General features: G+C 40.2%; 1 protein-coding gene across 1 annotated transcript; it reads right to left on the reverse strand.

Moving 5' to 3' along the window:
- Window positions 1-1,225: 1,225 nt before the first annotated feature.
- Window positions 1,226-11,865, reverse strand: dck.1 (deoxycytidine kinase, gene 1). Its single transcript, NM_001030361.1, is given in 8 exon segments — window positions 1,226-1,781; window positions 2,344-4,773; window positions 5,705-5,804; window positions 6,357-6,472; window positions 6,816-6,963; window positions 8,595-8,788; window positions 9,593-9,708; window positions 11,673-11,865. Coding segments are annotated over 7 exon segments (798 nt in total). The 5' UTR covers window positions 11,770-11,865; the 3' UTR covers window positions 1,226-1,781; window positions 2,344-4,746.
- Between the last annotated feature and the right edge of the window lie 3,072 nt (window positions 11,866-14,937).

The raw sequence follows: 14,937 nt of genomic DNA on the forward strand, positions 1-14,937 counted from the left end.
AATAGATCTTTGTATAGGTCGAATTTATTGGCATTAAGACTGGGGGGGAAAAAAGATAACCCTTTTGAGAGTACTTGACACTGTATAGGGGTAAGTTTGTGATTACTCAGATTGATAATATTTAGTGTCTGGGACCCCGCTGTTTTCTGTTCATTTCCCCCCCCCCGTCTGACTCTCTTAACTTTGTTCAATCTAAAAAAAATAAGGACAAAGTGGGATTAATGGGCTCTATACTCTGCATGCTGGATGAATCATCACCAGACTTATCAGAGGGTGATGTAAATCTTGTATTACTGCTACCATTAAAGACTGCGCCCAGTTCATAGTCTGTAACATCCCATTATATGCACACGAGGGAAAAATATATGTGGGGAACCCTGTTCAGAAAGTTAAGTCATGTTTTTCCCAGAACAGTTTGACAGTAAACTTGGGAAACATGGCAATACAGCTTTCAAGACATTTTAAAGGAACAAGGCTGTACAGCCAAACAATTACAATTTATCGTACTAGAGATGGTTCCCCGATTAAAGGAGAAAGAAAGGTACAATCACTGGGGGATGCCAAAATGTTAGGCAATCCCTATGATTCTAATCTCTTGCTTTATACCCTGCACCAGCACGGGGTAGCTGCGAGACAGGGATCCTCTTCCTTCTTCTCGCCGCTTGTGCAGTAGAGTGAAAATGCAAACTTTAAAGGGGTTGTTCACCTTTAACTTAACTTTTAGTATGTCATTGAGCAGCCAAATTCTAGGCAACTTTTCATTTGGTCTTCATTATGTATTTTTAACTATTTGTCTTTCTATTTAGGCCCTCTCCTATTCATTTTCCAGTATCTACCCTGGTTGCAAGGCTAACTTATACCCTAGCAACCAGATAGCTGCTGAAACTCCAAACTGGAGATCTGCAGGAAAAAAGAAAAAAAAAAAGTAAAATTACTTAAAAAGTACAAATAAAAAAAAAAAATGCAGACCAATTGAAAAGTTGCCTAGAATTAGCTGCTCTATAACATACTAAAAGTTAAGTTAAAGGTGAACAACCCCTTTAAAGTTTGCATAACAAATAACCTCCCACCCAACACTGCATCCTATCTGCACCTTCTGTATCATGTCTGTACGGTAACTGTATATCAGAATGTCTGTCAAATTTTTACTAAACTTACATACAGCTCTGGAAAATGGGCTGAATATTAGTAAATATATATTGTAATAAAGAAACAAAAAGGAATATAGTTTTAAAACTTTATTTAAAAAGCAACAGAATATACAAAAGTGTACACTATATATATATATATAATAATGTATGTGTTACTTGCATAAAACAAAATTTGCTTAAAAAGGTCATAGCTAACAGAAACAACTGTTTAAACACAAGTTCCAGGCCCTTCTGGAACTTGTGCATTCTTATACCTGCAACTGTGGAGAAAAAACATATTATATAATCAGTGCATTAAAAAAACCAAAACAGAAGAAATAGCTAAAAAAAAGCTATTCATAATAATAGGTGAAACATTCCATTCAAAGTTCATATTTATATGAAATACACAGATTAAGTGTTCCTTAAGACCACTGAAAACTAAAGGGGGTACTTAATTGGTAGATAAAGGACAGAATAGGGATGTCCAACCAGCACTTGCTCTGAGATGCAGTTCCAAATCAGTTTTGACAAACGTATTTTAAAGGAGAAGGAAAGGCCAATAAAGAGTTTATCTCAAGCTGCAGGCATACCTTCGGTTGTCTCAATAGTGCCCTTAAAGGGCAACGAAAAGGTAAAATCACTTGGGGGTGCCAAAATGTTAGGCACCCCCAAGTGACTTTAACCGCTTACCTCGTACCCCGGGCTGGTGCCCCTGTTAGGAGAAAACTGCACCAGCCCAGGGCACCTGGAGCGGATCGCTTCCTTCTTCCGGCTTCCGTTGCTGGAATGCCAGCGGTGGGCGCATGCGCAGTAGAGTGAAAAGCCGACTTTAATGTTTAAGTTCGGCTTTTTACTGCGCATGCGCGCGCAGCGAATCGGAAGAAGGAAGCGCCGGCAGCTACCCCGGGCTGGTGCTGTTCCCTCCTCACAGGGGCACCAGCCCAGGGTAAAAGGTAGGTGGTCAAAGTCACTTGGGGGTGCCTAACATTTTGGCACCCCCAAGTGACTTTGACTTTCTTTTTCCTTTAAGTCTCCCCATATTTCACCTGTTCAGAAGATCAGAAGCTAAACAGGAAGAAAAAACGCTGAGCTGTGTAAAGAAAGTTCCCATAATGCCTCACTCCTGCACCGAGACCAAGTGACCATGCTCAGTTAGTTCGATTATGAGTCAGCTTCCTGGTGATTGGCTAAGATCCACATTCCTAAGGGGGGGGGGGGGAGCGAGTCTTAGCATTCTTGAGGGAGGGGGAGCAGGAGAGAGCTGCGTGTCTCTGGCACATAAATTAGAGACACAAGAAATCTTTTCACTGAAGTCAGTGCAGCATTTCTGTGAGTGCTTATGGCTGTGTTTACATAGACCTTTCTGATAAAACTTACTACTTAGTTTTTACCTTTCTTTCTCCTTTAAAATGCAAAGGTAGCATTTACATGAATTAAGCATAGCATTGTCAACAAAGTTCATGAAAAATAACTGTAAACTAATCAAGAATTCAGAAGTTCCAGTGCCATTTTTTCACATTTACCGTTTGAAATCTATCATTGGACTAGCATGATCCCTGAGGCTATAAAAAAAAACACAAAAAACAGTACTGTTCCATATTCCTCTGCCACAACCTCACACTGGCCCATGAACCAGTTTAGAGAAAAATGCTATATCCCTAAAAATTTAAATATTCTATATTAGAAGCAAACATAATGGTAAAAAGTTACAGTATACATTGGAAGGGTTAATATTTTTCCGGCGGAAATGCAAAAATGCACTATACATGCATTTCAGCAATTCTATTTTTCCATTCCATGCTTAGTTTAGACTTAACTTAGTTAGTTAACATCCTGCATTGTACAAAGGCAGTCACTAGCAGAGGCTACTGGCAGGTTTTCCCATAATATCAGGTCATACTTACCAACCCATTCCAAGAAATATACAACAGCGCATGCTGGCAAAATTTTAATTTTCCCTGTCCCAAAAAGTGATAAGCAGGTCAGAAATTTTGCGACTTCAAACTTACCCTAAGCCTCTACTTCCCAATGACAGACAGAAGTTCTCTTCTACTTTATGATACAACACTCCCATTTGATAACTTGGTTAAGCACTATTTCATCACCAAAGGAGAGGCCCCAAGTTAACTTTCACCTGCCACTCCCCGAATACCTGGGCACACCACCATGTCCTGAATCTTTCCCAAGTCAACCTGCTCATGACTATTCCAAAACTTCTAGCTGGCATGTATGTATGTATGTATGTATGTATGTATGCGGTCAGTTTAGCCATAAGGAATCCTGGAGCCAATGTAAACTAATAATATATTTGGCACAGGGTTCAAACTGGTATTTTAATACATTATTTCTTTTAAAAGAGACAGTAACACTAACATCTGATTTAATAAACTAAAAACACACTAATTCCATTGCATGTGAAGATTAGCATGGTTAGGTTAGTTCTATGGCATATCTGTATAGTGTTGGTGCAGGAAGGAATAAAGGGACTCATTCTGCTCCTTGTCGGGCTTACAGATATATAGATACAATATACCCATAACACTGTATAGTGTGATGGGCTGGGCAAAGCGATTCTAGTATGTATGCACACTGGTGCATAAAAATAGGATAATCAAAGTTGTAGCACCTTCAGCAAAAACAAGTATATTTAAGATAATTACATTTATAAAAATGACACAAAATAAATTATTGGTTGCATTGTTCCCACATTAATCAGCCAGAAGCACAGTGCCTTTAAGGAGGAATTGTTCCCTAAAAGTGGTTTCAAGGGCTAAAATTGTAAAAGTGGCGGCTGAGAGAGTCAAGAGTTTCCCTATTATCCATCACTTTGTACCGTTTCTAGGCGATACACCAGACAAGAAAACTAGACACAAATCAAAGGATATGAAAGGGCTTTTGCACATTCTCTCATAGAACAACATCTTGTGCAGCAACTCAAGTGATGTAATATGAGAAGGGGAGGATTTTCCCTCAAAAAAGATCAGTTAATATAACTTAGATGCACTTTTTACTCTCTCTATGTTGTCTTCATTTCTAGAAGACAGAGAATGATATCTGTGAAAAAAGCATGGAGCTCACTCCCTAAGGGCTCTGGCACATGAGATTTGTTGCCGGCGATTTTTAAAAGAGCGATTTGGCGACAAGACGCCAATGCTAAACCAATGAAAATCGCCAGCGTCAAAACATATGAGGCTACTTCAAGTCGCCTGTTTCAAATTGCACACAGACCCTTTTCTGAGCGACTTGAGTAAACATGTGGGAGGGGTAACTGTTGAGTGGTACCATGGGTAGCAGATCGCCTGGAGCTCAACTCGCATGAAGTCTCTTTGTGTGTATTGTCGTGGCAACTTCTCGCCAAAGCGCCAGGGGGAAAAAACACAGGCGACAAATCTCCTCGTGTGCCAGAGCCCTTATAAGTTTGGATCATGCAAAAAGCCCACTCTAAGCACACCAAAGTAGAAACACTGCACTGTTGAAACCATGTGTATGAAACCTTGATAAAAAACAAATAAAAACATGTAGCTGCATTCATTCCATTTCAAACTCTAAAATCTGCTAATAAATTGTAGAAACACCTCACAGAAGCAGGGAAACTTCAGGAATCTTCAGGTTGCTATAAAGTGCTCAAAAATTCCTTTACCTAGAAGTAAGAAAAATAAATTATTAAATTAACTCATAAAAGATGTATTAGTGCCCCCTACTCTAGCAGGGTGTGTGTTGCACATCACTCCTTAGTATCTTTAGATATAGGGCAGAATAGCCCTGTAAGCAATAAAATTCTGTAGTGCTGCTAATCTTGGCAGGCTCTTGCAGGAAAGATTTAACCTGTATTGTGTTAATGACTCAACACTGCCAGCTGGACAGTGCTCAGTGCTGCATGTAGGTGCACTAAGACTATTTTTTCTATATTTAGCTTTCGTGTCTACCACCATGAGCTCAGGGCACCACAGAAGAGAACAAGTGGGAATGCAGTGGAACACAAAACACTGAACTGCAGAGTACATACAATTGTGAACTATAGGTGCACAACTTGGGGGCTTCGGATTCATTTTCAGTGCAAAAGAAAATGTCTACTGTATTTAAATGGATACGATGCTATTTGTTGTGTAATGCAAGTTACACTTGTCTAACATTGCCATCTAGTTGGTTCCTGATGTTATGACAAACTGTTGTACACCCTATGCAAAAAATTACTTGGTCAAAGCAAGTACTTAGTGAAAGCAGTTGTAAAAATGTGATACTAAATAACTTCTGACCAAGATAATTGATTAATACTCTAAAGATAAGTAGTTTGACATTTGCAAGTAAGGCCTCTCTCTATAATGCTGAATGCAGCATTATAGAGTTGCATGGCGAAACACCATGCGTAAGGAGCAAGACGGAATTTGTTTTAGTAATTCAGAAAGTAATCTGTAAAGTCTGCTCTAGAATGAATATTTATTATCTGGCATTTCAGTTTCAAGAAATCAGGTTTACTAGCATGACATAATAGAGTTATTTGCAAAACAAGTTGCAGCACAGTAAATTTACCTAGCACACAGCAAAAATACTAATAAAATACTATACAATACCTTTTCAATTAGGCTCTCTTGCTTCTGTTTATTATCTTTGAAATCTTCATTAACATCCAAAGTCAGGATGGGGATTTCTTGAAGGTACTCAAAATCCGTTCTAAGGAAGGTACAAAATTAACAAACCTGGTGTCAGCAACCATAAAAGGTTGTGTCCCAATGTATTATCATTAAAAAAACCAAAATTAAAATGTCTTTCAGTACTGTAGGGGATAAAATAAGCTATAGGGAATATATCAACATCAATTTGCAACACATGCTGGTGTAATCCCCAGTGGGAAGGTATTGTTTTCATAACACTTAGGTTCAATACTGTAGTAAATTCTTTTCTGTCTATAGCCATTTGCAGATGTGAACCAATCAAGATAAAAATGGTCATTTACAGTTGTGGCCATGCATAAAGCTATTTTATGGTTATCGTTTAATATAAATATTTTCCAGTGAATTAAAAAAAAAAAAAAACTTGCGGCAACAAAGTAGTCTTCACAAGGACTGAGCATGTATGTGTATATATTTTATATATTATATTTTATATACACATACATGAATATAGTCTTGAATATACATGGCTAAATTTAAGCCAGGGCACATTTGAATGTACTTTCGATTTTCAAAAGATGCAAGAACCCACAACAAAATGATCAGAACCAACCTCATAGTTCTGTGATGGAGCCAGCTCTCATGCTTGTAATGAAGTTTTTCCAAGTATTCCATGGGAATTCCTTGTTCTTCCTCCCTACCACGGGAGTAAATCCTGTTTAAACATTTCTAAAATAGAAACAGAAATAAAACAATCAGTAATGATTTTTTTTTTTTTTTTTAATAGCTCTTAGACTGAAAAAAATGAATAAAAGAGGGCAGGAATAGAAAAGTAATAGAAAGTAACAATAACACTAACTTTACAGTTTTTTGGATTGCTGGGGGTCAGAGAAAGGCAAAAACAGAAGGTAATTATTTAAAAATCGAAAAAAAAAAAAACCCCAAAAAACAATTAAATATAAAAACATTTTGTATATTTATATGAAATAACTTAAAGGTGAAGGAAAAATGTGTTATTGTCCTTATTTAAAATCATACTGAGAGGCAAATGCATTGGGTCAAGTTTCATTACCTCTGGGATAGCACGGAGATAAATAATTCCATCTAGTTCAAGATCTGCACCAAACTGAGAATTCATCCAGTCATGCCAATCCTGGTAAACAGTCCATTCAGTTTCATTCATGCACTCTGCCTCATACAAATTGGATGCAAAGATATACCTAACAAAAATAAAAGTATGCCAGCATTACTAAAAGATTATTATTTATTTTACTTAAAGCTGTATATTATAAGGGGAGATAAGTTATTAGTCTGAAAATAAGTTCAGCCAGTGTAATAGTAATACAGTGTAATGAGTACAGTTGGAAGATTTAAACTATGAGGTGAGACTGTCGAGGTTGAGGTTGTTTTCTCTGGAAAAGAGGCGCTTGCGAGGGGACATGATTACTCTGTACAAGTACATTAGAGGGGATTATAGGCAGATGTGGGATGTTCTTTTTTCCCATAAAAACAATCAACGCACCAGAGGTCACCCCTTTAGATTAGAGGAACGGAGCTTCCATTTGAAGCAGCGTAGGTGGTTTTTCACGGTGAGGGCAGTGAGGTTGTGGAATGCCCTTCCTAGTGATGTGGTAATGGCAGATTCTGTTAATGCCTTTAAGAGGGGCCTAGATGAGTTCTTGAACAATCAGAATATCCAAGGCTATAGTGATACTAATATCTACAGTTAGTACTAGTGGTTGTATTTATAGTTTATGTATGGGAGTGTATAGATTGGTAGGTGTGGGTTAGGTGTGCTGGGTTTACTTGGATGAGTTGAACTTGATGGACACTGGTCTTTTTTCAACCCTATGTAACTATAGTTGTTGTAGGACCAAGCTTATCCTCAATCAATCATTTAAAAGTATGATTTGTTCATCAATGAATTAAGCGATATCATAAGTTGAAGCTAGGAAAACTACTTGCTTGGTCCTGCAAACAATTGGACAATGGGCAAATTTAATTGCTAACTATGAAGATTTTCAAACCTGCCCAACTGATTTTCTGACCGATGTCGGATGAAAAATCACTAGATGCACTAGTGCAATCGTTCAGTGCCCACTTATCTTATGATAATTTGACGGATCTGTTGGACCTGTCTGAAATTGGTTGTGGAGAGAAAAATGTATAGCCATCTTAACCGTTAAAGACTTTTCTCTTCAGTCTCTTGGGGGGGCACAGGAACTGGGGGGTATAGCTTAGACAACTAGGAGGCAGACCATTAGGGAAAAGTCTTATGGCCCTGGAAGTGATGTCCCACAAAACGGGATGCCTGGGAGGCAGCTTGGCTAGGTTCGTTTTCAGGATCTTCACCTGTTCTCAAGGCTAATCCTGGACCGTAGAATAGTCATAAAGGTGCAAGCCATCTGAGGCCTGTCCATACCTCCTGAGCACTAGTCAAAGTCTGTGTGTGGGGGTATATCTGTAGAGGGAGGAGACTTTTCCCTGAAGCTTCCCCCCACAGTGTCACCCAAACTAAGCTATACCAACACAAATCAGCTTGAAAACTTAATTCAAGGGGTAATTTAAGGTCTGAGCTGGCAGCTTATCTGTCCATGTATGGGACATTCCACCACGCCTACCTGATCGATATATACCTGAAAACTGCCCACATATGGGACAGGTTTAAAAACATCTGAGGGAAGACCACATTGGCTCATTGATGAGGACCTTGTTTCAACAGACTGTATCCTTGTCATTTTGATCTGATCACTTGGTCCCAGGGCCAAATTTGGCTTTACCATATTGGTTGGGAAGTTCACATATTATAGCACTTATGTTGAGGAACAAAATCATTTAGTTTTGACTCTACCTGTCACTATAAACTGAACGTTCAAAAAAGAGCACCGGGTTTTCTGCTTCTTTTAGCTTCCCTCCCAAAGCCTTCAGCTGGGCCCTGATTCGGCTCAAACAAGCATAGGACTGAAAAGTGAAGGACCAGCGCTCTGGCTTTTCATACATCATCTGTAGTAGATTACCTCCACTTTTCTGAGAGGTGGTTAGTTCCTGCATGAAAACAGAATGAGAAACTAATGCAAAAATGAAAACTAGATATTACAGATGTTTTTCTTAGTTTATTAACAAAAATAAGGCACTCAACAAGAATAGAAAGTTTAATACCTTGTACCTTCTTGCTGCTGCTACCTGCTAACTATACTTTGCAGCCTGTCTTTTTAGGGTACAAGGTGCTACAAAGGCTTTAGGTAGTTAGGTCAAGAGTTGGTTAACACCCCAGAAAACTTTCTACAAGATATCACTACTGGCGCCTGTTAATGTAACTAAGTCTGATCCATTTAACTATACTAGTTATACAGAAAATGCAATTATTGGCCACTACACTAGAACAACTTTGCCTATGCACCTTTCGTGCCCATTAATTATAAAGTAAATCACTCAGAGGTGCCCTATACATTACACCTGCCATTACCACAGAATTAAATACAAGACTTGCTAAACAGATTGTGCCCACAATTTATCTGTCCAAACAATATAACACACTACTCAGAGATGTATAACTATGTGCCCATGCGCCATAATTTAAAGATTGTTAAGTGTGCAACCTATGCATTAGGGTGCACCTGCTTTTAAGCTTCAGAAGTGACATGCAACAAGTGCAATAATACTGGAATTCTAAGAGGAACCATCACATTGCAGGAAAAACATGGTATTTGTGCCAATAATGCCAGTTAGCAAACAAGAACCAAAGTATCAACCTTAAGAAAGCAATGCTTCTAATTTGGGTTAAGTAATAAAAAAAATAAATGCAGTCATTACCTAAAATCGAACAAATGAATCATAAATCGAACATACCTCAAATTCATCTTTGCAGCTCTGTATATTGCACCATCTTGCTATGGGCTCAGGAACAACCTCCCAGTCTTCATTGGCCTTTTTGAGAATATTCACAAAGGTAGATTTCCCAGCAGCTAAGTGGAAAAAGTAGCAATAATGGTATTTACTAAAGTATGAGTTTTGTGATAATTTACAGGTGTGAGGAAGCACTTTAATTTCAAAGATGTATAAAGAAATATCTTGGATTGTTTTGGTTCGTTAGGAGACAAGAGTTGAGGTTTTATACAACATAAAATGCTATTGAAGGTTCAGTGCCCCCTGCTGCTTCATTATAACTTGATTGCATGGGGTCTGTCAATGACATAAAACAGTTGCTACATCTGCCCCTAAGACACTGAAACAGTAAGGATGTGACAAAGGCTGAATGGAGAGTCCTTGGTGGCAAAAGAATAGAAATGCTAATTCTACCTGCAGTGCAACTACAACTACCCTCTATATTTCAGTTGTGTTTAAAGGGGAACCCGAAAGGCACCTTAAAAGACAATACTGCATATACGCATATTATTCTGTTCCCATTTAATTCCTAGCAGATGTTACCCTCTAACGAGGGTAGAACTGAATAAGTTTCTCACTCTCTGCATCCAGCCATAACTTATTCAGGATAGAAGAGATTGCTAACAACCACCCACCCACGTATCTAACCCTATAAAAGCAGTATCACCCCCTTTACCAGAAAATATCATGGACAAAATCTAAAGGCCTAAAGCAGTGGTCCCCAACCAGTGGCTCGCGAGCATGTTGCTCCCCAACCCCTTCCATGTTGCTCCCAATGGCTTCAGAGCAAGTGCTTATTTTTGAATTTCTGGCTTGGACGCAAGTTTTAGTTGCATAAAAAATAGGTATAATGCCAAACAGTCTCTCCTTTAGGCTCTTAGGCTGCCAGTCCACATAGAGGCTATCAAATAACCAATCACAGCCCTTATGTGGTACCCCCAGGTAGATTTTGTTCATGCTTGTGTTGCTACCAAACTGTTTTCGCATATGAATGTGGCTCTCAGGTAAAAAAGGTTGGGGTTCCCTGGCCTAAAGTATAACTTCATCGTTACTCTTATTCTGGTCATGGCAGTAGCGCTCCAGTTGGGGTAACTAAAGGACTTGTTCACCTTCAAATTAACTTTTAGTATGATGTAGAGAATGCTATTCTGAGACAATTTGCAATTGGTCTTCATTTTTTTGGTTTTTGAATTTATTTTTTTGTTCAGCAGCTCTCCAGTTTGGAATTTCAGCAGCCATCAGGTTGCCAGGGTCCAATTTAACCTAGCAACCAGGCAGTGGTTTAAAAAGAGAGACAATAATATGAATAGAGGGCCTAAATAGAAAAATAAGTATTAAAACTAACAATAACTATAAAACTTTAGCCTCACAAAGCAATCATTTTTTTGCTGCAGGGGTCATTTACTCCCATTTAAAAACTGTTAAGTTTAAAGAGGAAGGCAAATAATTAAAAAATTATAAAGTATAAAATAAAGACCAAGTGAAAACTTGCAAAGAATAGCCCATTCTATAACATAACAAAAGTTACCCTGAAGGTAAACAGCCACTTTAAGCCTCTTAGCACCCCACTGACAGCAGTAGCCTTATGGGAGATGTTGGAAGCTGGAGCTCTAACACAGCTGTATGGTCACAAACTATTTCTGTAAATCGGAGTGCTAGCTAGACATTCTCCATAGGACGCGATACACCTAGGCACTAGCTCAACAGAAGCGCGGTATGACTCACAGCAGCTGGCGGGAACATACCATGTCATTCCCAGCGGGAACATACCTTGTCATTCCCAGCGCGCCATACCACCTGTCATTAGGCTAAACCTCCAAGCACACGGGAACAAAGGCTGCTGGGAAATGTAGTCAAACGTACTATAAATTATCCATTATCCAATAAAGCCACCTTGCTGTAGTGCACCGTTAGCTGACTATAGACCATTTATTCAGTATTAACTTGCAAGAACATCATGCACACATGCTTCCCAAGACAAACATGGATGGCCTCAGCACTGATAATCAGTCAAACCGTACAAACCACTGCTGCAGATGCTTACCGATGTTCCCCTCTATGGAAATCCTTTTAACCTTGCAGTTCTTGCCTGAAGGGGATGGCGGCAAGTCGATGCAAATCCGTTTCGGTGGAGTGGCCATATTCTATCGGTAGTGCTGCAGCCCGCGCCTGAAATGTTCTGCAGGGTATCTCCCGCTCAATTACAAGTTTGAGTTTTGGCGCTACATGCACCCCAGTCCGAACCAAAAGCAATTGTCTCCCTTAGAAGCTGAACCAATTAGAACCACAGCCGCCCATGGCCGGTTTGACGTCGTGCATGTAATCAGCCAATGAATTGTGAGTTTGGTGGCAGCTGCTCGGCTTGTTGTGAGTACTTTGTGTGCGGGGGTGTTTGCTGCGCCAGACTAAATGCACGGTCATGTTCAGTGTTGTGTGTCACGGGAACCAAGCGCCTAAACTCTAAATATTGCACTTTTAGCTGTTACAGACTTTATTTCTGTGTATGCATGATAAAGCTTCATTGTAGAAAAAATAAGGGCTGCGACAAAATAATTTTCAATTTTACAAATGTAGTTATTAAATATATTAAAATGTTTGGGGAGCAGTCTGACCTAATTTGCAGCTAAGTAGAAGGGGACAACTAAAGAAATACTGGTTTGTAGCTGCACCCGGAACAAGTCATTTATATGGGATGCAGCAAAAGCCTTTTCTTGGCCGCATTGGGCTGGTCTCAGGCAGAAAACCATTTTATATACTATACTTTAGGGTACTATAGGTTTCTGAGGAGTTTCATAAACATTAGAACACAACCCCAAAGATCTTATAACCAGGGGTACATTATTATATCCGTTTATAAATGTATGTATGTATATCTTTGTTTATAAAGCGCTACTTATGTACGCAGCGCTGTACAGTAGAATACATTAATACAAACAGGGTGTTAATAAGATAATAGATAAATACAAAGTATAATAATAAATACAGAAGCAATAAGTTAAGAGTCGAGGACACAAGAGGAAGGAGGTCCCCGCCCCGTAGAGCTTACAATCTATATGGGAGGGGTAACTAACAGACACAAATAGGCAAATATAAGTGCTGTAGGTCACAAATCTGGTGACGTCACTAAGCACCATTTATAAGGATATCATTTACATGTATCAGATGCAATTATAACTTTCAATAGTACACAAGCTACAGTTCAGTCTGTAGGCACAGAACTACCTGTATTTAAGTCCTCTTACAGCATACCCCCCAACTGTCCCGCTTTTCGCGGGACAGTCCCGCTTTTCGCGGGACAGTCCCGCTTTTTATGGCGCGTCCCGGATAGTTCCATGAATGTCCCGCATTGCGGGACATTCATGGAACTATCCGGCACAGCGGGATGCGCTTGCTGTAGCCGGATGTTCTTGCTTCGTCGGCTGCTTCGTTATGCCTCTCCTTGCGCTGCGCGACAGGCCCTTTTATAAGGTTGCGCCTGTGGGTGTGACGTCATTACGCACGGGGCGCAACCTTATAAAAGGACCTGTCGCGCAGCGCAATGAGAGGCATAACGAAGCCACAGACGAAGCGCCTATGGGAGGTACTGTGTATGGGGGGGCTACTGTGTATTGGGGGCTACTGTGTATTGGGGGCTACTGTGTATGGGGGCTACTGTGTATGGGGGCTACTGTGTATTGGGGGCTACTGTGTATTGGGGGCTACTGTGTATGGGGGGCTACTGTGTATGGGGGGCTACTGTGTATTGGGGGCTACTGTGTATAGGGGGCTACTGTGTATGGGGGGGCTACTGTGTATGGGGGGCTACTGTGTATGGGGGGCTACTGTGTATTGGGGGGCTACTGTGTATTGGGGGCTACTGTGTATTGGGGGCTACTGTGTATTGGGGGTACTGTTTGGGGGGCTACTGTATATGGGGGGCTACTGGGTATAGGGGGCTGCTGTGTATAGGGGGCTGCTGTGTATTGGGGGCTACTGTGTATTGGGGGGCTACTGTGTATGGGGGGCTACTGTGTATGGGGGTACTGTGTATGGGGGGGCAAAACTGGTACTTAGTTATAACTCACTGCCTTCTCTCTATACTTGTATTTATATGTAGGAGTTGCTATATTGTTTTCCTTAGGTCATTCAGTATGAGGGAATAGCACATTTTCGTCTGCACCCGCCATTTCATCTATATAAAAGGGGTATTTTTTTAAAATGGGGTGTGGTAATTGGGGCGTGGCCACAAAAGGGGGCGTGATCAAAAAAATTGCCGTGCTGCGCACGCCAAATCTTTTTGTCCCTCTTTTCATTTTTCAAATGTTGGGAGGTATGTTACAGTCCCAATATCAATGACTTTATTTTATGCACATGGGATAGGGAACAAGGTATAAAGGCCTGTGCAGCCGGGTAGGAATGAAAGCTGCAGACTCATAGTCCTAAAGGAAGTTCATCACAGGCCAACAGGGTCACAGAGGGGTGGCTTGCACCAGGCATCCAAACCTTGGTGTTCTCATAACAAATGTAGTACTTAGAATGGGGCTTGTCCACATGCCTGTCATCCAATTATTTGCTTGTAATCAAACATGCTAATACAATGGTAACCCCAACCATTATCCATTTCTGTCCCTTGCTTGGAGCACTCCTTCCTAATACTATGGGTCTGATTTACTAATCCACGAATCCGAATCCCGAATGGGAAAAAATCGGATTGGAAACGAACATTTTGCGATTTTTCGTACATTGTTGCGACTTTTTCATAGCCATTACTACTTGCTCGTATATTGTCGCGACTTTTTCGTATTGAGCGCTCGTAAACGGCAGGCAAACCTTTGCGACTTTGCATGATTTTGGAAGCCTCCCATAGGACTCAATGGCACTCTGCAGCTCCATCCTGGCCCAAGGAAAGTCACGATACTGAAGCTTGAATGAATCCGAAACGTTCGTACTCGGCACGACGGCTACGAAAAAGTCGCGACAATTTACGAGCAAGTAGTAATGGCTACGAAAAAGTCTCAACAATTTACGAGCAAGTCGTAACGGCTACAAAAAAGTTGTGACAATTTACGAGCAAGTCGTAATGGCTACGAAAAAGTCGCGATAATTTACGAAAAAATCGCAAAATACCGATCATTACGAAAAAAACGCATTCGGACACTTTTCGGACGTTCGTGGATTAGTAAATGTGCCCCTAAGAGTTATAAGTAGCCACTTAGATACGCTCTTGCATTCACAGAGCTGTCAACCTGTCAGCTATTCGGGGAGAAATTTTTCAGCAAAATCTGGAAGTGATATCATGTGTCCGGAATTGACATAATGCACAAAATCGC

Source organism: Xenopus tropicalis, chromosome 1 (assembly GCF_000004195.4).
Source record: "Xenopus tropicalis strain Nigerian chromosome 1, UCB_Xtro_10.0, whole genome shotgun sequence".
NCBI classification, from domain to species: domain Eukaryota; kingdom Metazoa; phylum Chordata; class Amphibia; order Anura; family Pipidae; genus Xenopus; species Xenopus tropicalis.